Source organism: Bos indicus, chromosome 6, assembly GCF_029378745.1.
Source record: "Bos indicus isolate NIAB-ARS_2022 breed Sahiwal x Tharparkar chromosome 6, NIAB-ARS_B.indTharparkar_mat_pri_1.0, whole genome shotgun sequence".
Classification (NCBI taxonomy): Eukaryota; Metazoa; Chordata; class Mammalia; order Artiodactyla; family Bovidae; genus Bos; species Bos indicus.
The window spans coordinates 61,936,236-61,959,197 of NC_091765.1; the positions used below are offsets into that span (position 1 = coordinate 61,936,236).

Below are 22,962 nucleotides of genomic sequence, written 5' to 3' on the forward strand. Positions count from 1 at the left end.
ATTCCTCTAAATTTAACAAAAATATTATTAAGAGGTGTGGTTCTGGGAAAGTTATTAGCAGTAAACATGTCTTTGTAGTTTTGTCATCTTATCACGATCATTATATCTCACTGGTGCTGTGTGGTTCCACACTACTTTCTTCCTTAATTGCTCAGGATTTATACAATCCAAACAACACTCCTTAAAAAAAAAAAAAACACTTTAAGTCTGGCAAGGACTTTTCTTTTTGTAAGTAAAAACACAGTACCTAAGAAATTTCTGCAAAAACAATTTCCCATATGCTTATTTAAGTTCTTTAAGTCAAGAAAGACGTCTCATTGTTTGTTTGTAGATAAAAGCCAGAACTTAATTGGGTTTTACTAAGTAGCATATTATTGTCCCACATAATATCTAACAGAGCAATAAAGTTAAATATTTACACAGTCCTACCTAACATCTGAAATGTTGGGCATTATTTTTACATTCTTATAACTAAATGCTAATCCCTATATTTAAAGTCAGAAATCAGAAGTGAATCTTTCCTTGTAATATACTTGAACTTATATTTTAAAACAGAAACCGTTTTATTGAGTTACCAAAAAAAAAAAAAAAGCTTCTGTGAACCGACTCGGACCCTCGCGAAGCCTCGAGCGTGGTGAATGCTTTTGACCGCACACTTTCAAGGCTGCTGAGCAGCAAAGTTTGTCTTTTTGTTTCACTCAACTTGCCAACATCTAAATCAGTGACACGGGCATTCGGCGTTTCCTTGGACAAATAGGTCGAGATACGCGGAACATATTCACACGAACCAATATATGGTGAGAGGAAGTTCAAGATGCCGTAAAAATAAATTCTTGAGTTGAGCCCAGGTTTCACATAACGCCAGTTCCATAGGGCACTTACCCGGCTAAAGGCGCTGTGCCCCAGAAAATAGCACACGGGGGACACATCATTTAAATAAATGTGTTTCTTTGCCCGAACAGAAGTTCAGATCTGCTCAGTTATCATTAATTTTGCTCTTTTATATCCTTTGCGGGCGCGAATGGAGAAATTGTGCTCTTTGAGGTTCTGTGAGTTGCCCCGGGCAGGCGGAGGTGACCCTCGATTTTTCACCCGGCGGCACGCAGGTTATGAGGACGGGGGAGAGTGCGAGTGTATGCGCATTTGTCAAACGTGCCGTCCCTTCTGGAGAAAGTGGAAACCCAAGGGGAAAACGCAGCGCAAATGTGGCGGGCCCGAAAAGTCAAGCCATCCGTCCGGAACCCTTAGAACAGGCGTCCCAGGAACGAGGCCGGATCTGTGCAACAGGTGACAGATGATTCGACAAACCTCAGTCGCCCAGTTCATGTTTGATTACATCCTTAAAAAGCAAACCTCAGGTCCCCACTCGCGCGCCAACTCGCGTGGGTAGACGGAGACCCGGAGGCCTTGGCCCTCTGCGGAGTTTGCAGGACTATGCGGGGTGTCTGTGTGTGTGTGTGCGTGGAGAGGGCCTGATCCCCCAAGTTTAGGGTCGAGTCGAGTCCCGGGGGAGTGCCAGGGGAAGAGGTGGCCCGGGAAAGGCGGAGGAGGGCGCACGAACCAGAGGGCGCGCAGGACACGCAGCCGCGCCGCGCGCGCTCGGGCGGCGCGACCCGGGAGGCGGACTCTCTCTTAACCCTCGCTGTCTCCCCCTCCCTCTTCCTTTTTAAAGGACGTCGTGGAGGCAGAGCTGTCAGCAACCGGGAGGCCGTTTGTACTTGGCCCGGCCAGGCTGACTCCCGTGACAGACAGGGGCGGGGGCTGAGGGGCCGCCTGTCCCGAAGCCCCTTACGTGGGCATCACACATTCTCCTGCTTTGGGCTCCACTCTGGACCCAGCGACGGCGGCGAGTCCAGGTGCTGTGCGGCCCGGGAGTTGCCAGCCCCGGACGCGATGGCTCCCGTGAGGAGTGGGGTGGGAGGTGGCCGAGGGCTGGGCGAGCTCCTCGCGCCCGGAGAGTTATGAGCGGGGCAAAGGACCGCAGCATCAGCCCGAGCCGCAGCCCCGGCCAGCGCCTCCCGCGGGCCCTCGCCAACTCGCCCCCGCGCACCATGCAGACCCCTGGCCGGCTGAGCCCGCCGCGCAGCCCCTGCTTCCTCCCTGGCCCCCGCTAACCCGCAGGGGACGGGTTTGGGCCGCCCGGGCAGCTCCCCAGGCCGCTCCCCAGGAGAGGCGGAACCGCGGGGCGAGCGGAGCCCCGGCTCAGCCCTTCGCTTTCCAGCCGCGTCCCCCTCCCGGCCGCCCGGCGCGCCCGCGGCGATGGGGGCGCTGCTGGCGCTCTGCCTCCTCTTGGGCTGGCTGCGCGGTGGGCCGGCGGGCGCGCAGCAGCCCGGAGAGTACTGCCACGGCTGGGTGGACGTGCAGGGCAACTACCACGAGGGTTTCCAGTGCCCGGAGGACTTCGACACGCTGGACGCCACCATCTGCTGCGGCTCCTGCGCGCTGCGCTACTGCTGCGCCGCGGCCGACGCCAGGCTGGAGCAGGGCGGCTGCACCAACGACCGCGGCGAGCTGGAGCACCCGGGCATCACGGCGCGTGAGTACGGGCCCAAGCTGGGGCAGACCCTGCCCGGCCGCGTGGCCGGCTGCCGTGTGTGCCGACCGGTGTGCGCGCAAAGAGGCGTGCCAGGCCTTCCCGGGTCTGCGCAAAGGGGACTCTAGAAAGTGGGGGGATCAAGGGAGAAGTGGGTGGTCGCGTTTCAGGTCAGGGGCGCTGTTCCTTTGCAGTCCCGATTCCCGCCACACGCGGTCTCCGCCGGTCTGCCCAGGAGCTAGTTCACAACGGACCGCGAGGACCGCGGGGCGTGCGCCCAGTGACTCCCGGCGAGAAAGAGGGAGCCCTGGGCGCTCACGACATTTCAGAGAAGGGCTTTGAGGGCAGCGCCAGGCTGGACTTGAGTTTTCAGGGTTGGTGAGGGTGCCCTACTCTGCGCCCTGGGAGCTCCGGGAGCTTTGAGAAGTGCTGATGGCGCAGGGAACGCAACTCTTGGGGTGCGTTTATCTGTACCCCACGGCGGTAAGGAACTTAAGCCACATTTGTGTGTGTGTGTGGCCGTTTGGTAGTGTTTCTAAGCCCCATTCTCACGACTTCCTTTCATTTCTCTGCATCGAATTACCCACTCCAGCCCACCCCCTATTGTCAAGCTTTTCAGAAATGCCCAGGTCCTCCGGTTGGATATTTAGAAACTGGGGTCTCAGGGGCTTCCCCGCCCTCTATTCTCACGTCGGAAAACACGGGTCAAGTTTCCGCTTACTTCAGAGCGGAATAAATCACAACCCCAGCAGAGGAACTTTACACCTTAAAAAACAAAAAAAAAAACTTTCCACCAGAATCGGAACTTCAGGGAGACCATTTAGAGCTCCAGGCGATGGTTTTACGGCCGAGAAACCGGAGGAGCGGGGGCAGGGGACGGGGCGAGCCAAGAGAGAGCCTTGACACCCCAGAACTCCAGAGCGGGGGTCTGAAGCCGGCCAAAGACGGTCCCCAGGCAAGGCAGGAGAGGCTGGAGAGATGATTAACGGTGCTGGAGCTCCAGTCCCGAGACTGACAACCCAGAGGAAAGGAGGTCCCACCTTAGAACTCCATTAGACCTTCAAGGAATTAACTTTGGAGTGCAAAATACCAGTCTAGAGGATTGAGGAAGTGGCTTCTGGGGGAAGGATGTTCAGTGGAAAGTAGGGAACTCTAGGGCGGCCTGGCCTGTTTGGAAAGTACAAACTGGCTTCACAGTCACTCGCCCTCTCTGCAGAGCAAGTGCTAAGTGCCGGGTCTACCTCGGGGACCCCATCCTGGCCTCCCGCAGTGCTCTGTGGCAGGAAAGGGGGCAGTCTATGCACCCACCCAGACTGGGGTCTGGCAAAGCCTCAGGACCTTCCCTTGCCAGCTTGTCATTTTGGGCAAGTTACTTAACTGCTTTGGGCCGCTTAACTCTAAAGTGGGCATGTTGCTCTCAGAGGAGTTAGGTTGTGAAATAAATGAGTGTATGGATGCTCAGCAAGGTGCTGAGTGAGTAGTCACTTTAGACTTGCCTTCTGCAGGGCAAGAAGTAGTAAGAAGTACTAGTAACCTTCTACTACTTCTAGCAGTAGAAGTAGTAGTAACCTTCTTCTAGTAAGACAGGGCAGAGTGGGTGGCACCTGGAAGAGTTTACACCCAGGAGCCCACAGATCTTAGGGTGGATAGTTCCCTGTCACTCATCACCTGTGTGTCTTTGGGAAACTCAGCAACTCTCCAATATGTTTCCACAACTGGAGACTAGACCATATCATTCCTGCTTCACAGGGTTACATGAATCTGATAATAAATACAAAATAGGCACACAGTAGGGTCTTAGTCGGACACGACTGAGCGTCTTCACTTTCACTTTTCACCTTCATGCATTGGAGAAGGAAATGGCAACCCACTCCAGTGTTCTTGCCTGGAGAATCCGAGGGACAGGGGAGCCTGGTGGGCTGTGGTCTATGGGGTCGCACAGAGTCGGACACGACTGAAGCGACTTAGCAGCAGCAGCAGCAGCAGCAGCAGGGTCTTAGTCAATGCAGACTTGCTTTCTTCTACCTCTAAGCCAGAGGTTTGCATCCCAAGGCAGCTCTATCAGGCAGGGGCCACACCTGGAGGACTGCTTGGGATGTGCCTCTGGGTGGGAAACATTATGTCTGCCTTAGAGAGAGAAGGGAACTGGGGTTAACTCTGTCAAAAAGGTGCACTCCCAGAAAGTGTGGGTCACCAACACCAAGGACCACACCGCAGTCTAGCTAAAGTTCAGTCTGACCTTCCCAGAATTTGAGTGGGGATCGAGAGGCAGGAGCGTGATGGTTGAAGGACGCATCCCAAATTGAAAGAGGTATCCAGACAGGACAGTCTGTTATGTGGTAGGAGACAGTTAATGGGGGCCTGCTATGGATTTCTTTATACTGTTCTTTCTGTAGTCTTGTAAAATCCTGGGGGTTTCACTTAACAGGTCCGGCTGTCTTTGCTCAGATCAGAGATTCTTGGTTAGGAGATGGATTTTCAGCCTTAGCGTCCTTAAGCACCCCACTGTGATAAAACTCCTAAAACCTGGATTGAAAGCCAGTGTTATGGTAACCCCCCAAACTCATCTTTTCCCTCCCTCCAGTGCGTGGACAGGATAGAGTCTGTTCCTTCTGATTTCCAGATGTGCAGTATGATGGCTAATTGCTAACAGAGTCTACAGTATCAGTCTGCTTCCTCCCTGCTAGGAGCAAGAATATTCTATTATCACAGTTTACAATTCAGAGGTTACCAGTAACAAGCTCTGAGAAGCCGGGCTGACAAGGTGGTTGAATGGACCTTCCACCTCCTACCCGTGAGCAGCCCAGAGTTTGGGAATCTCTCGTCCGAGTACCTGTGCCTGTTTTTGCCTTCTAGAGCCTGTCTACGTTCCCTTCCTGATTGTTGGCTCCATCTTCATTGCCTTCATCATCCTAGGCTCTTTAGTGGCTATTTATTGCTGCACCTGCTTGAGACCTAAGGAACCCTCGCAGCAGCCAATCCGCTTCTCACTCCGCAGCTATCAGACAGAGACTCTCCCCATGATCTTGACTTCTACGAACCTCAGGGCACCTTCCAGGCAGTCCAGCACCGCCACCAGCTCCAGCTCCACTGGGGGCTCCATCCGAAGGTTCTCCTTTGCCCGGGCAGAACCAGGCTGCCTGGTGCCCTCACCGCCCCCGCCTTACACCACGGGCCACCCAATCCACTTGACCCAGCCGTCCGGATTCCTGGTGTCACCCCAGTACTTCGCTTACCCGCTCCAGCAGGAGCCCCCTCTGCCCGGGAAGAGCTGTCCAGACTTCAGTTCCAGTTGACAGGCCATGGCTACAGATCCATCGTCTAGTGCAATGGCATGCCTGTGGATGCTGCTGCCATGGCCACCAGGAATCGAAGACAATTTCACTTGGACCAGCAACGTCACGGAGGAAAGTGCAAGGAAAATACAGCACCTCTTAGTCTTGAGGTTCCTGGCTGCAGTCACAGAACAGCTGTATCAAGAAAATTGCTTTCTGGCTTTGAAAGCACAGTGACTATTACGTTTCAACTTATGCTACTTTTATTCAAAATATGCAGTAGTCCGACTTGAAAGTTACAAATTGGCTGAAGCCATTTTATTGGACAATTCACCTATCCTACATAGGCCTATGCATTCTTTTTTCGTTATAAGTTCTTTAGTGAGTCATAATACAAATATATACATAAATAAGCAAAGAAGTTGTACCTGATTGTAATTATCGAAGGTTCATTTGAAAAATTAACTGCTAAGTAAACTGAAGAGACAGTGAACAGCCTGTTTATAATTTGGGGAGCGACTTAACTGGGAATAATATTAGCATCATGAGAACAGTTATTTTTTAAATCAATAGCTAAATTTTGTTGGAGATATAAGAGTGTCTTCAGAAGATTTCAATAACTGCATGAGAAATTTAACATTTTAAATATTTACTTAGATATACATTGTAACAGAGATCTTATGTAAAAGCATTTCCCCCACCTGCCCAAGGGAATATTTATTGCAGACATTTTGTTCAGCAACATTTAGTGTTTAAATGAAAGTTGAACAGTTGGGTCCTAAAACATTTATTTGTAAAATGAGTTATGTACAAATGTAAAGATTTGTAATTTAATGTATTTACTACACTGATGGTACTAATTATTTAGTAGTCACACTGTAATTTTTATGTTAATAATCGTGGAGTTCAAAGTTCAGCTTTGGCTATAATCATCTGATATTATGTATCTTAAGTGCCACTGAATTCCATGTCTGATGACTAAATATTTGGGCATATATCCTGCTGGATTAGAATAAATAAAATGCTTTATGTTTTCATGAAATCTCTTTGAAACTTTAGATCAAAGTGCTTCATTGTATCTCCTTAATGGTACTCTCTGCTATTCAATAAAAGGAAATGTCTTTACCTAACACTTCATAATTTGAAATGAAAAAAAAAATCCTACATTAATGTTGTATTATGTTCTAAAGCTGTTTTCTACATTGGGACGCCTGAAAGCAGCCAAGGAAGTGAACGTTTATAGAGATATCAGCCCGTGGGCTGCAATCCTCAGATGTGTTATTTGCATAAATTTAAAAATTGGGACATTTCTCATAAGAATCTGAATTTTGGCTTCTCGTGGCATGAAGAGGATGCGGCACCAAGGGTGCTGTTTTGCCGGGGGTAGGAGGTCCTTTTCAGATAGGGTCCTTGCCTTCCACCAGCCTTCTGCCTGGTCTCCCTAGCCTGGCCCATCTCCCTCATTTTGTTGCCTCTTGGCCCCTTGGGTGTCCTTTGGAAACCCAGGTTTATATGGGTTCATACCATTGTATGTCATCCTCAATAGCTCTTGTCAAATACAGATCCTTTAGAGGTGGAATGCTGACCTAAGAAAAGTCGTTTGGCCTTGACTCTTTGTTTTCTAGTTGAGGAAGCAAGTTGGAAGATGCTGTGTCTTTGCCCAGACTGATGGCAGGAGCTCTGACTTCTGGTCTCCTGCTTTCTCCTGTAACTCATCCAGGTACCCAAAGTTAGCCCAGATAATTAAGGAATAAACATAGGAAGGAAGGGAGGGAGTGGGGAAGGCAGGAAGGAAGGAAAGAAAAGGAGGGAGCGGGAGAGGGAAGGAGGGAGGAAAGGCTGAATGTAAAGGATAAACATTTGTGTGAAGCTCTGGAATTCACTCTCATATCATTAGGCTGGCTTTATTCATGTTTGTTACATATGGTTCCTTTGCTATTTTAATCTTTACTGGGCTCTTATGACTCAAACAGTATTCTAAATATTTATATGCACTAACTCTTCCCCAGCCACCAACCCCCGCAAACAATGCAGCGTGGAGGTATTCTAATTCCTATTTTATAGATTTGGAAACCAAGGCACACAGGAGTGAAATAACTTGCCCACGATCCCTCAGCTAGTCAGTCCTGGAGCTGTCTGCATAACCAGATTTCAACAGCAAGGGAACACCAGCTTTGAGGTTTCTTTAATCGTCTCTGGGCACACAATCCACTGACAAGTAAAGCATGAGGCTCAGGGCCTCTCTCCACGACAGTGATTATTAACTCTGTTGGATCTAGTGAGTTTTCCTTACAACAGATATTTTGTGTCATGCCTTTAACTGTCCACAAGCTGTGCTGGTGGCTCAGATGGTAAAGAATCTGCCTGCAATGCAGGATATCCAGATTTGATCCCTGGATTGCGAAGATCCCCTGGAGAATGGAATGGTAATCCACTCTAGTATTCTTGCCTGGAGAATTCTGTGGAGAGAGGAGCCTGGCGGACTGCAGTCCAATGGGGTTGCAAAGAGTTGGACACGACTCAGCGACTAACACTTTCACTTTGAACTTTCCTAAAGTGAAATTCCTAGATCATATTACTCACTACACATATACTTGAAAACAATCAACATAATGTCTTAATGGTAAATAGAAAGGAGAACGAAAAGGAGAATTATTTCATAATGTAAAAGCTTCAGCAGATTTAACGGATGACTCACAGGAGAACCTCTTCACCCAGGAATCAGTGAGATGTGACAGCTCCCCGTCCAGACCTACGCAGCTTACAACACTATCAATTTACACTCCAGAGTTGCCCTACTGTTACTGAGATTTTTTTCCCAAAGTTTGATCTTTTAATCTGTATCATAGTTATATATCTGGAAAATACAGTGTATATTTAAGGCAGCGCAGAAACAGAAAATACTTAGATAAAATGGGACTAGATTTTTCCACTGATAGGAATGGAGGGATATTTCAAAGTCCTGCTCATGGACATCAAGTCTTGTTGGGCCAACTGTCTCATGCACTGTAGGATCTCTGAAGAACAGAAGTTCTATATTTTGAAAGGTAGCTATGCAGTTAATCAGTTCAGTTCAGTCACTCAGTTGTGTCCGACTCTTTGTGACCCCATGAACTGCAGCACGCCAGGCCTCCCTGTTCATCACCCGGAGTCCACCCAAACCCATGTCCATTGAGTCGGTGATGCCATCTCATCCTCTGTCGTCCCCTTCTCCTCCTGCCCTCAATCTTTCCCAGCATCAGGGTCTTTTGAAATGAGTCAGCTCTTCGCATCAGGTGGCCAAAGTATTGGAGTTTCAGCTTCAACATCAGTACTTCCAATGAACACCCAGGACTGATCTCCTTTAGGATAGACTGGTTGGATCTCCTTGCGGTCCAAGGGACTCTCAATAGTCTTCTCCAGCACCACAGCATCAATTCTTTGGGGTTCAGCTTTCTTTATGGTCCAACTCTCATATCCATACATGACCACAGGAAAAACCAGCATTGACATGATGGACCTTTGTTGGTAAAGTAATGCCTCTGCTTTTTAATATGCTGTCTAGGTTGGTCATAACTTTCCTTCCAAGGAGCAAGTGCCTTTTAATTTCATGGCTGCAATCACCATCAGTGATTTTTGAGCCTCCCAAAATAAAGTCAGCCACTGTTTCCACTGTTTTCCCATCTATTTGCCATAAAGTGACGGGACCAGATGCCATGATCTTTGTTTTCTGAATGTTGAGCTTTAAGCCAACTTTTTCATTCTCCTCTTTCACTTTCATCAAGAGGCTCTTTAGTTCTTCTTCACTTTCTGCCATAAGGGTGGTGTCATCTGCATATCTGAGGTTATTGATATTTCTCCCAGCAATCTTGATTCCAGCTTGTGCTTCCTCCAGCCCAGCGTTTCTCATGATGTACCCTGCATAGAAGTTAAATAAGCAGGGTGACAATATATAGCCTTGATGTACTCCTTTTCCTATTTGGAACCAGTCTGTTGTTCCATGTCCAGTTCTAACTGTTGCTTCTTGATCTGCATACAAGTTTCTCAAGAGGCAGGTCAGGTGGTCTGGTATTCCCATCTTTTTCAGAATTTTCCACAGTTTATTGTGATCCACACAGTCAAAGGCTTTGGCATAGTGAATAAAGCAGAAATAGATGTTTTTCTGGAACTCTCTTCCTTTTTCCATGATCCAGCAGATGTTGGCAATTTGATCTCTGGTTCCTCTGCCTTTTCTAAAACCAGCTTGAACATCTGGAAGTTCATGGTTCATGTATTGCTAAAGCCTGGCTTGGAGAATTTTCAGCATTACTTTACTAGCTTGTGAGATGAATGCAATTGTGCGGTAGTTTGAGCATTCTTTGGCACTGCCTTTCTTTGGGATTTGAATGAAAACTGACCTTTTCCAGTCCTATGGCCACTGCTGAGTTTTCCAAATTTGCTGGCATATTGAGTGCAGCACTTTCACAGCATCATCTTTCAGGATTTGAAATAGCTCAACTGGAATTCCATCACCTCCACTAGCTTTGTTCGTAGTGATGCTTCCTAAGGCCCATTGACTTCACATTCCAGGATGTCTGGCTCTAGGTGAGTGATCACACCATCGTGATTATCTGGGTCGTGAAGATCTTTTTTGTACAGTTCTTCTGTGTATTCTTGCTACCTCTTCTTAATATCTTCTGCTTCTGTTATGTCCCTAACATTTCTGTCCTTTATTGAGCCCATATTTGCATGAAATGTTCCCTTGGTATCTGTAATTTTCTTGCAGAGATCTACGGTCTTTCCCATTCTATTGTTTTCCTCTATCTCTTTGCATTGATCACTGAGGAAGGCTTTATCTCTCTTGCTATTCTTTCGAACTCTGCATTCAAATGGGTGTATCTTTCCTTTTCTCCTTTGCTTTTCACTTCTCTTCTTTTCACAGCTGATTGTAAGGCCTCCTCAAACAGCCATTTTGCCTTTTTGCATTTCTTTTCTTGGGGATGGTCTTGATTCTTGTTTCCTGTACAATGTCATGAACCTGCGTCCATAGTTCATCAGGCACTCTATCAGATCCAGTCCCTTAAATTTCTCACTTCCACTGTATAGTAATAAGGGATTTGATTTAGGTCATACCTGAATGGTCTAGTGGTTTTCCCCACTTTCTTCAATTTAAGTCTGGATTTGGCAATAAGGAGTTCATGATCTGATCCACAGTCAGTTCCCTATCTTGTTTTTGCTGACTGTTTAAGCTTCTCTATTTTTGACTGCAAAGAATATCATCAGTCTGATTTTGGTGTTGACCATCTGGTGATGTCCACATGTAGAGTCTTCTCTTGTGTTGTTGGAAGAGGGTGTTTGCTATGACCAGTGCATTCTCTTGGCAAAACTCTATTAGCTTTTGCCCTGCTTCATTCTGTACTCCAAGGCCATGTGTGCCTGTTACTCCAGGTGTTGCAGATAATGGATAACATTTATTAAAGTATTACATGTATCATTTAATCTTCCTAACCCTGAAGTCGGGACTCTTACCATGCTTGTTTGGCAGATAAACAGATCAAAGTAGAAAGATTGAACACTGTGCCCAAGACTGATGATAACAAAACCAAGATTTGAACCCAGGCCCGCTGTCTGCTTTGAAACCCTACATTCTTTATGGTGTGTACCTGGAAGTCCTAATTTTCTTAGGAAAAAAAAAAAATTTTTTTTATATTTGTAAAATGGAGATGTTCATTGTACCCTACTGCTGAGGGTTGTCTGAAGGAATCAGAAGTCAGAATCTTTGTCCCAGTGACTTGCACTGGGGAGGGAGTGGGGAGGGAGCAGTGTCATCAGTCCATGGTCCATAATAGAAAGCAGATGAAATATCCTCACATATAAAAGCAAGGCTGAGTACTGTGGAAGGGGAGATGTAACACTGATTGGAGGGCATGAAACAGAGAAAATGGCCCAAAGGTTTGATAGAATTAGTCCCTGGTAATCCATGGCCTCCTATGATACCTGGCCAACTCCTTATTGCCTGAGACACAGCAAGCATCCTCCCACCCTGCACTCAGAAAAACGTATTTAATAAACTTGCTTTTATTCACTTCAAAACTAATAGATTGTAATTTTAATTGTCCCCAATGCATAGATTTTTCCTTATTTTTCCACCCTATATTTCACTGATTTTTTTTTTTTTTTTTTTTAGCTATTCCCCATGGAAGAGAATTTGCCAGATTGAGTTAAATCTATAGGAAAATTTCTTTCTAAAACCAGTTAACCAAAAAGGTTCCTGAGAATATGTACAATCACAATTAGGAGTACGATGCATTTCACTGGCTCTGGATCAGTTTACTTGTGCATAACCTAAAAGGCTTATTTAGTACATGTTCAGGAAGAATAAGGATTTACGAGCATGTTAAACTATTAAGGCAACAAACACATATTTTTATATGTATAAGACTTTCAAAATTTCAGTTAAACAGTTGCTAATGAAGTTATTCTGATAAGAGTTTATATTTGAATTGCTGGTTACATAGTCTGTACTTGAAATAGAGACTGAATAGTAAAAAATATTACATTTTCCAACAATTTTTATTAGCTTACTAGTGAAATGATCCAGGTTAGAAAGATCTTTCTTCATTAAAATGAGTGGTTCTGTATACTGAAATAGAAGCTTTAGGTCTGAGATGCCTTAAGCACATAAAAACAATCTTTAAATGGGGATGATGTACTGGATTTATGTATTTCAAATTTGCTGTTTCCTTATGGTGGTGTTAGATGGTGGTGCTTGTTTTAAGAGGGATGATGTTGAACGTGAAAATATTTGGCATAATTCACAGGTTACTTTTCTGAACATTGTTTTGCTGTGGTTTTGCATGGGGGACCCATACTCAATTGTTGCCCCCAGGGAAAGGCTGTGGGGAGGGAAGCGGGGTCCCAGACAAGGACGCATACACTGCTCCTCACTCTGATGAAACCGGAGGCTCTTCACGTTGCTTCCCCAGGGGGTCTCCGTGAACTCATCCTGTTCTAACAGTTTTCCAAATTGCAGTTTCCCCCGTTCCTTTTATCAAATGGTGATTATTTTGATTGTCTTGTCCTCATTTCCAAGGTTTTCCTGTATTTTGTCTCACGTAGCAATTTTACTATTTTCTGGTTACTTCCTTCAAATTTTATGGGCCAAATGTGGCCACTCTGTCATAACACTGAAACAATTTCAGTGGGTTTAGAAATCTTAAGAACTTCATCCTGTGTGAAAGAAGGAGCCATGAGTTAGTTGTTGACTTACAGGCTGATTTAAACCTGTAACGAGGACAATCTTGGAGGCTTTCTGATTGAAGAGTCAAAATATAGTAATTTTATTTAGAATTATTTTATTTTTGTCATTATTTTGGCCACATTGTGCAGAACGTGGGTATCTTAGTTCCTGGACCAGGGATTGAACTCACAGCCCTTGCATTGGAAGCTTGGAGTCTTAACCACTGGACCACCAGGGAAGTCCAAAAAATTATTTTTTGATAATTATTTAACTACCAACTTGTATAAAATTAGAGTTAATATACCCCACTTTATATTGCATTGAATGGGATTTACAATGCAGGGATATTTTCAATTATCATTGGGGTTGTAGATAAAATGTCAACATTGTTATTAAACAGATATACACCTGCTCAAACTACAGTTATTGCAGTTTTGAAGGTTTTATGAAGAAATATAGTTTCTAAAACTAGCAATTAAAACGAACAATTTTCTTTATGTAATGGTACAGTTTATTTCATTTTTAATAAGAGGACAAAAATGTTTAAAATTTGCAGTTTAAAACATGCACATTCACAAAAGGCCAGTGACATATAACACTGCATAGAACTGAATATTACTCGACTTTAATAACTATTTATAAAACACAGTGCATTGAATATCGAGATAAACACACCTGAGAAAACTACTATAAACACAGGTTCGGTACTCTCCACTCATGCAGCTTCACAATTTCTATAGCAGTTTCAGCAGGAATGGTTTTTCATGGAGCTGAAAATTCTATTTTATTTTGAATGCAAACTGCAATTTTCCATAGTAGCTGCCTTCCAAGGCTGCCTTTTTTTATTTTAACCTAATAAACTTGAAAATGTGAAAAACGAAGCTTGAAGTAGTAAAACAAACAACAAATAGTATTTACTGCATTTATGGCTTCTAGTCTAGAACTATGAAACAAAAACACGTACTTTTAAATATTCTGCTCACATCTTTGCAAGAGCAGATTTACCTATGGAAAGTCGCTGTTAATTCAAAGTAAGCAAGTATGAAATCTAGCTTTTTTCCCCCCTACTTAAGGGAGATTTATTTGCTGAGAAATTTTGTGAGCTTTATTAAGCAAAGTTCTTAGAGGCAAGCTAAACAAAAGTTTCAATTAAATTAGTTCAAATTTGTTTGTAAAATAATTTACTTATTAAAAAAAAAGTTGTGTGGAGGACCAGTTAATTTGTCCATTGAATATTAAGTCTCAGGTAGGCCATGAGAGAATTTTATAAGGCAGAAATAAACATCAAGATTTACAGCAATAGCCATGCGTTGGCCTAGACCACTTTAAATATTAATTCATGCAAACCATAAACCTATCAAAAACACAGCTGCTCTCATACAGAAAATAAATCAAGACGAAAAATGGAAAACATTTATTTCCTTTCCTTCAAAATTCAACTTACATTCCATTTTAATAGCTGTTGAAGGTTAATTAAAATGCAGCAAAGTATAACAGTTTCACAAGTGACTTCACTTATTTTAATGTGAGAAAAATCAGACTATGGTCTCTTTAAGAGGCATTATAGTAATGTTCATCATTAAAAAGCATTTATTAGGCACCAGACTGCATGGTGTTTACATTAAGTAATTTACAAAAGAATTCCATGGGCCTGGTTCATATGATGTGAACAGGGTGGCAATTTGCTCAATAAATTTTGTACATGATTATAGATTTACCAGATGATATAAGTCTTAGAACCAGGACATATCAAGGGGCAAACTGCACAGAAATAAACACTAATGATTATTTAGCTTTGTAATAACGATGATTTTGTTATACATAAAAATTTGTGAATATGCAATCTAGTACATTCAGATTAGTATTCATTTCCTGAAAGAACATTTTAAGTGACAGATAAGTGATGTACAGCATACACAATGCAGAACAAATTATCACATGATTTTCACACTGGATATTTAGGATGCAGGACTGCAAAATTAAAATATAAAATGTAATGACCAGAATAAATGTAGATTTCTTGAATTCATTTTTTCCCCCCTGGAAATAAAGAGGAATTGCTGATTCCATTCAGTGACCACACAATTCACGTAAATGGCTAATACTGAATATAATACACATTCACCTGACTTGATTAGAAGAAGTTTTCCATTAACTTCACCACGTTGCCCAAGCAGGCTCATGTCAGCCAGAGTGTTGTGTGGGAGGGTGGATGGCGCTTATTCCATTTAAAATTTACTACATTCCTGAGAAACACCATTTTTCCTGCTCATACTTTCTACCATATAGCATCTTTCTGGGTGTGAAATACCAATATATTTTTATATGTATATATAAAACATTTAGAAAGTTCATGCTCAATATCACTGTGTACTAGTCAATGCTAAAGAAGCAACTTCCAACTTTTCAATGCAAAATAAATGAGGATTTTCTGCTGTGAGTAGTATTTTCTGAACTGTAAACATTGTAAAGCAATGGTGTTAGCATTTGCAAGAGTCCCTATAAGGGACTTTTTAGTTGAAGTATGTCCCTTATTTCAGAAAATACACATTAAAAGTCACTTCAACTATTTATTTTAATCCTGGTAAAACTGTGTTACCCACCCCCACCCCCACCCCACTTAGGAAGGTTAAAAAAAGGAGGGTTTTCTCTAACACTACAAAGTCACTGCAGTTGCAATGTTGTCTTTTAAGTTTTACCAAGGTGGTCACTCCCTGCTGCCTACCCCTCAACTCCCTACCGAGAAGCTAAGAGATTTACTTAATGTTGATAACTCAAAAACAGGTCCATGGGACAAAAGGGCATAAATCAGTCATGTTTCAGATCATGCTCTTTCACATTATTAACCATGAGTCCTCCACTCATGTTGAAGAGCTCCACAGAAACAAATCATCTTTCAAGGTAAAAATAAAGCTTCCAGTTTTCTTAAGTCAGAAAATTCAGTTCTATTACACTCATCACATTTTTACATTAAAATTATGGAGAAGGATGTCACCTGTGAGGTGAGGGGAAATGGAAGCAGCCCTTCTCTGGAACTGCTATTAAGTGTTTCTCCCGAGGGATGTATTTCATTCTTCTTTTTTTTTTTTAAAAAAAAACCCTTTATTCCTTTTACTTGATTCTTGTTTTCCATTTTTTTGTGGTTTGACTTCACCTGTCATCACGGAGGCCCAGATGCTCTGAATAGCCATTCAGTAACAAACACTGTGACATCTGAATTTTGAAGATGATCTTAGACTCTTAGACCTGTGGTCTTGCATATTTGAATTCATGCTTTTCATAATCTGAACTCCGAATGGAAAGGGTGTGGAGAGTGAAGTATGTCACCTTCTTAACCCTTTTAAATCAAGTTATGTATGTCATAACCTCTCACATTTGTAGAAAATGTGGGAGGCATACATGTAACTAAAGAGCTAAAAATTCAGAGAAGGAAATAATATATAGACTAAAATTTTAAATCTAGATTGAGAAAAAGGGTGAAAAAGATGTGAAATTATCAAACTCAAGGAGTGATTTGAAAATCACCTCTCTTCTTAATTGTAGTTGACTTATTTTTTTAAAGAGGAAGTTCTATCTGTTTTGCTGGTAAGTCCACTTAAAGGCAAACAGGCTTTTGAATACAAGGCAAAAAGTTTGCTTCAATCTCTGAAATGTATCTGAAAGCTAGAATTCTTTTTATTTCTACATGAAAGCATTATGTTAAAAATAGTGTAGAAAACTGGTTGTGGTTTTTAAACAGCCCCTTCTCCATTAATTGTTGGCATAGCAAAATAGGCATTTTCAGGAGATATCTTGGAAATACCGCAACAATTAAATGGAATCTATATTTTAAAGCATGTTAACAAAATCTACTCATGATGAACAGATCTCTTTGTAAAGTTATAGGCTTGAATAAAATAGGTGTTTTTAAAACGAGGGGAAAGTACTACTTATTTGTTCCAGTAAGCAGCATGTGACTAATTTTGGGAGCTGCTTGACAAGTGAACTGTTCAGCTATTCTTGGTTATAAGTTCAGGGCAGTCATCTTAACCTGGGGCGTGCCATCCAGGACCACAGGCATCTGGAATGGGCACTACTAGGGAAAACCAAGACACAGGACAAAAAGCTGAGCCTACAGGCGTTACAAAAGCCCAGGCATTTATCTGCCATGGTTTTTCAAACACTTCCACAGAAGTATTGGAAATCTCACATAAACACTTAAGTACATTTTTCTTAAAAATAAAAAAAGAAAACTCAAAGACAAAATGACATCACTTAATCTACAGCAGAAGCCAGGTTCTAAGAAAAATCTCAATGATGATGAAACCTCATTAGAAAGGACGGAGACACAATAAGTACAGTTTTAAAAATCAGTATTGTAACGACAGTCACATAACCACTTGTGCACTTCCACTTGAACAAACAGACAAGACAAACGAGAAAGAAGCATTTGTAAGGCCAAAGGTGCAACATCACAGATATTAGTAGCAAATGCCTTGAAATACTCATTTTTACAAATCAGTCTTAGATTTGAAAAGTCAGGCATGCAGATCTTACAGCAGAACTGGAGGTAAACTTTCTTGTAAATTTCTGGGCAAATGACTACTGAAGGAGAAATAGTAATACATTTATTGAACTTCTTTGGCAGACATTTATCAAGACAATTTTTGACACAAACACTTATCATTAATGTCTTGTTTAGAAATTTTGCTCAGTAAGTTGCTTCCTTAAGAAGGCTGTTTCCCGCCCCCTCCCAGCATGTTCTGAAATCTAAATTTGGATATCAAGAGTCCCTCTAACTTACTACCATTTTACAGATTTTTAATGGTGAATAGCCTTGTGGTGTATCCAAGACACTGATAGTTACAGCTCCAGAGTAACAGCAAAAGAATACTGACCTTTTCTCAGTTGAAAAAAACACTCTGGCAAGATACAAGGTCATTTTCAATGTCTGTTTACAAAGACTTAGCAAATACTTTAGAAAATCTGAAAGAGATGGTGTTACAGTATAGTTGCACAGTGCTTACGTCTATAATATACATGAATCTGAATGTCAGTCAATGAGATGAGCTCAGATCCATTTCCCCTCCTTGGACCAGACTGGAATTGGTCAGCAGATTCTGGTGAAGACCTGGGACTCTCCTTAGAGACGTAGCGAAGCTGGCCTTGCAGCCCCTCGACCTATCACCACTCATCAGGTCTCTGCTTTGTGGTATCATATGCTCTAATCACTTCAGACTGTGAGACGATTCCATTTTCATCTTGAGAGAAAGCATACCCATCTGTAAATTAAAACAGAAACGGTGAGCTTGAAGTCACAGGAAGTCTCTGTTATTCTGAGTTTTGAGTGTTCATTTTCTAACTTGGGGAGCTAATGCATCCTTCCCTGCCTTTGAAAGCATAAAGACACTAATTTTTAATGTCTGGAAACGATAGATTCAACTGCAAAATGAAGAGTGAGACGATGGTGGCTTAGATCCTTGGCGTTCTGCTCCCTGGATGAACAGATGCTGTAGCCCCCCTCCATTCTCCCTTCAGCACATCATGTCCAACTCCTCCAATGTCTGCTTCCTGCTAGCAGAGGGGTGGGAAGGGGTGCAGTCAAGTGGGAGTGTGTATTCCAGATAGATCAGGCGGATGAGAGTGAAGGAAGAATAAGAGCGAGGAGATAAACACACACAACTTCCCTCAGAAGACATGGTTCTGGACTCTCAGCATCTACAAATAAACTCACTCATGCCCTAGCCTGGTCACAGGGGGCCTGGGGATAAGAGATGACCCCCGAGGGGATCTCATCTTTAGAGAAGGCCTCTTGAAGCATAAAGAGCAAAAGCATTAAACATGAGTATATATACATGAAAATAAATTACATGTGGAGACAACATGAAACAAAAGACATATTACCAACACAAATGCATTTACTACAGGGCTTTATATATCATATTCTTTTTGAGATCCTTCAAATTTTAAGAGGGCATGATATCTAATAATTTCTTACAACTCTAAATATGCATAAATATTTTTGAAGGGGAAAATATGTTTCATTGTGTGCTGTTTCACACACATGTCATTGTGTATGAAAGCTGAAAAGGCTCTTGCAAAGTTATTCAAGTAGAAAAGATAACAATACCGAGTAAGCTTTTAAGAGTTAAGATTTATTTTACTGGTTCTTTTTTAAGATTTAAGGAGGTAAGGGGCATGCAGAAATATTTTTTGTGCAGTGAAAGCAGCAAGATTTTCAAATGCTCTATCTTTTCTGCTGAAAGTGAGATGGCTGTGGTCAAAAGACTCTGTAAACATTTGTTCTTAATATTTATACACTATGTTGCAAGTGTGCATGATTTGTTTGAGGTGTTAATTGTAAATAGTTAAATATCCTTCAAGTCAAAATACTGCTCTTACAAACGCTATGAGGTAATGGCGGAGAACGTGTTTAAAAATCAGAACTCAAATACTTACGGAGCAGGTTTTGTTGCAGTGATTCTGACCGGTACAAGTTCACGTGGTTCTTCTTAAAGACGTTCTTGAGCAGTTGCGCCCTCTCTGTGAGGCTGCAGAGCAGGTGCAAACGTGTGAAATGAATTATCAACTCGGCAGAGACCCCGGCGTGCCCACAGGACCACCAGAGAGAGTCAGACTTAAACAAAAGACTGTTTGAGAAATCTGTAGTCTACTGATTCTTTTTCACCCTCTTTTCTCAGACAGCAAATGAGGGTTCAAGTATTTAGACAGATACTTTAGAGGCCATTTTCCCCTACAGCTCAGAAGAGTTTTGTCCCCAATAGTGCAGGCAAAAGATGTCCGCAACCCCAGTTTTTAAGTCAAACAGAGATACAGAACCTGCACGATACAATTAACAAAAAACACAAAATCCACCAGTAGTGATGGTACCTTCTAAAATCTTAGCTGACTTACTACATATAGCAAGTATGGCATTTGAGAATTAAAAAAAAAGAACCATTACTATACCTTTTTCCTACTTTGCATATATTCTGGTATAAATTAATTTTTTTATACAGAAAAATAAAAAAAAATATGTAAAGAAGAAATCTCATAGACTTTTTAATTAGAAAAAATTCCATTACCACTCTAATATGGTATGAAATGTGTTCCTTAATCTCATTTTAAAATAAAAAAAGTATTTTCAGAAAATAATTTACTAGGTAAAGTGACAAGGAAGAACACCTATTTTCAATAAACATTTAGAATAATCTTTTCTGCAGAAATGAATCCATGTAATTATATAACTTCTAAAAGCAGAGTGCAGGAAATACTGCGTCTGTTTTTCTCTCCTGCTCATAGAATACTGTTTCACACAGTGGGAAGTCAAATATCTGTCAAATAAATAAATTTGAATAGTAATTCTGAAATGCACTTTTAAACACCATCAATCCTCCCAGTCATGCCATTTCTCCACTGGTTGATTTATAAAACTTTGCTTTGATATTAAGCCACATAACAAGCATGAAGAGCTAATAAGTAATCCACATGTGTTGCACCAAATGTTTATGCAATTTTGTTTTAATCACTGGAACTGACTCAGTGGACAAATTTCCATCTTTTAGCTTCCCCATTTTAAAGCTTTGGTTAAACTGCTGTAAGTTATGTTAGTTCTGTATATTGCCAATTTTTTTAAGACCTTGAAATGGAACAATATTTATCATACACAAAAAAAGAGGATCATCTGCAAAATGAACTCATTGTAATTACAGAAACATTTAGGCTTTTGCTGAAGTAAAATATTTGGAAATGTTGACATTTGTAGTAATCTTCCACAGATATTTTTTAAAAGTCTAGGGGTGTTAACTGGTACTTATTAGACATACTTTATTGTCACTGGGAATTAAGGCAAGAAAGCTAATTAATCTTAAAACTCTAGCAGTTTTGCAAAAACTTATAAAACTTGTTTTTGCCAGTGAAATAAACAGATATGGGGAATAAGAAAGAGCCATTTTTACAGACTTTTCTTACTCTACTCTTAAAATGATCTACCATTACAGACCTGGGGACTCAGAGGGACACTAAAACATCTAACTGCTTTGAGGAAGTCAGCAGCTTTAGCAGCAGGTGGTCTGACTTTGTTAGCAGAGCACTGTGGATGGGGTGCTGGGAAGTCTCTGGTGTTTAAAACCGAAATGAATGACTACAGAAGACTAGAGGACAGCAGTGTATCATGATGGAGCTTCTTCTTCCCAAAATACGTTTTCCAGGTTTTAGGCTGGCCTTCTTAAATGCATGATCCTTCAATATAGAAGTGCCCCTTTCATATTATGGCAACCAAAATATATGAGACAATGTAATTTTGTTTTGTAATGGCCATTTAAGGCTATATTTTCACTCAGCTGTCATGTCGCATTAACGTCTAGGGTTTATTTGAAGAAAGAAGTTTCTTTCTGGGGAAAGAAGCACACTACTGTGGAAAGAGCCTGGTCTCTGCAGTCTTTGATTTAATTCTGTTATTTATTAGCTGGACTGCCTTAGGCAGCCGTTCTCAGACATCTCATGGCGTTTAGGAGGACAGTTCCTAACCTCGGGCTGATGGAAGATTCAGGAAGACGGTACTTAGGAACTACTCAGCCACTTAGAAACACTAGTTCTTCCCATCCTTACTATTCCCTCGATCCCAAGAAAACAACAACAAACCAACTACAACAGAGATCATCACAAGGCAAAGATACTTTGTGAGGATCATTTCTGATGCCTGGGTTCATATTCAACATTGACTCAACAAGAGAAGTCTATTGCTAAACATGAGTTTTAATTTCTAATGTCCCCCACTCCACTTCTTTAGGAAAGCTACTAGGCTTTGTCTTTTGCCTTAGCTACATCGAACCTCTTGTTTCTCATTAAGATAAACAACACAGAGAAAAGCTAGGAGACACCACCATCACTGTCTCCATGACCAAATTATCTGACATCTATATTTCCCTACTTTAAAAAGCTCAGGCTTTGGGCCAAACAGTGGTGATGAACAAGTTAATGAGGACTGACCTGAAGATCCTGGGCTAAAATACTATTTAGTAGAGGCTGATGATGTTATACTGGCTAATATCTATAGATAGGTGTAAAAAATTATGACTTTCATTATTCATACTTGGCCTTACTATAAGATGCATTGCTTCACACCCACAGGAAAGATATCCAGTAATAACTGCCTGTCTCCAATGAGCCCAGTGTCCGCAATCCATTACTTTAACACTTTGGGGTTCTCAATTCATATTTTTGTTTTGTTTTAGGAAAGTAATATGTTACACACGATTTATATATGTAATACTCCCAAGTGAGACCTTAGAGACCCGTATCCCCCAAATTAATATTTCTGCTATAAAACACAGACATATTTACACTGCAGAAAAATAAACACTATCAATGTCCTTATATTTCGAGAAGAAATTGTTTTGAAAATCCAGCAAATTTCGCTATAAGCTTGTAGAAAAAACTGAACTTCAAAGCTTGTTGGATTTTGGAAATGTAGATGCTTCTGCTCCTTAGTGTTGGAGCATGTCCATAGAAAGTAACAGCAAAGGACAGTTTCATAGCTTACGAGTTAGTTTCTTTACCCAAAATAACCAGCCATGGCTACACAGTGATCTGGAGGAGGAAATGGCAGCTCACTCCAGTATTTTCGCCTGGGAAATCCAGGATCGTCTTGACTCAGAGATTGAACCCGGGTCTCCTGCACTGCAGGCAGATTTTTTTTTTTTTACCATCTGAGCCACCAGGGAAGTCAGGATAATAATATGATAAATGGCATACTTATTTCTATTAAAAAAAGACTAATTCTTTTAACCAAGATGTTTTAATTTTTGAAAATGAGTAGAGATGAGAAATGAATTATTGTAAATGCTAATCTGGATACAGTGCTTACACATTAGTTTCTCTGACACAGAGAAGCTGCGTGTTTACACCTAGCTTGACTTCATAGTAGTGCTTAGTGAAGATTAAACAATTGGGGTGATCAACTTATAAGGTCATTC

The 22,962-nt window shown here is 41.9% G+C and overlaps 2 protein-coding genes across 9 annotated transcripts in view; one reads left to right on the plus strand and one right to left on the minus strand.

Moving 5' to 3' along the window:
- Positions 1–1,626: 1,626 nt before the first annotated feature.
- Positions 1,627–6,940, plus strand: SHISA3 (shisa family member 3). Its single transcript, XM_019962676.2, has 2 exons — positions 1,627–2,536; positions 5,390–6,940. Exons 1-2 carry the CDS (start codon positions 2,260–2,262, stop codon positions 5,827–5,829), a joined length of 717 nt encoding a protein of 238 aa, XP_019818235.2. The 5' UTR covers positions 1,627–2,259; the 3' UTR covers positions 5,830–6,940.
- A 7,457-nt stretch (positions 6,941–14,397) lies between these two features.
- The window catches only part of ATP8A1 (ATPase phospholipid transporting 8A1), a 238,183-nt gene continuing 229,618 nt past the window's right edge, over positions 14,398–22,962 (minus strand). For all 8 annotated transcript variants that reach the window (XM_070791374.1, XM_070791370.1, XM_070791371.1 and 5 more), the window contains 2 exons: positions 19,445–19,536; positions 14,398–18,267 (listed from right to left, as the gene is read on the minus strand). In XM_070791374.1, coding sequence (XP_070647475.1) covers positions 18,170–18,267; positions 19,445–19,536 — 190 coding nt within the window. In that variant the 3' untranslated portion in view covers positions 14,398–18,169. The remainder of the gene's footprint in view (positions 18,268–19,444; positions 19,537–22,962) is intronic.

What these genes read in the sequence shown, in the direction of transcription:
- SHISA3 (XM_019962676.2), top strand. Translation starts at nt 2,260, where the DNA reads ATGGGGGCGCTGCTGGCGCTCTGCCTCCTCTTGGGCTGGCTGCGCGGT. An exon ending in GCACCCGGGCATCACGGCGC is followed by an intron (nt 2,537 to 5,389) that starts GTGAGTACGGGC and finishes TTTGCCTTCTAG; the next exon opens with AGCCTGTCTACGTTCCCTTC.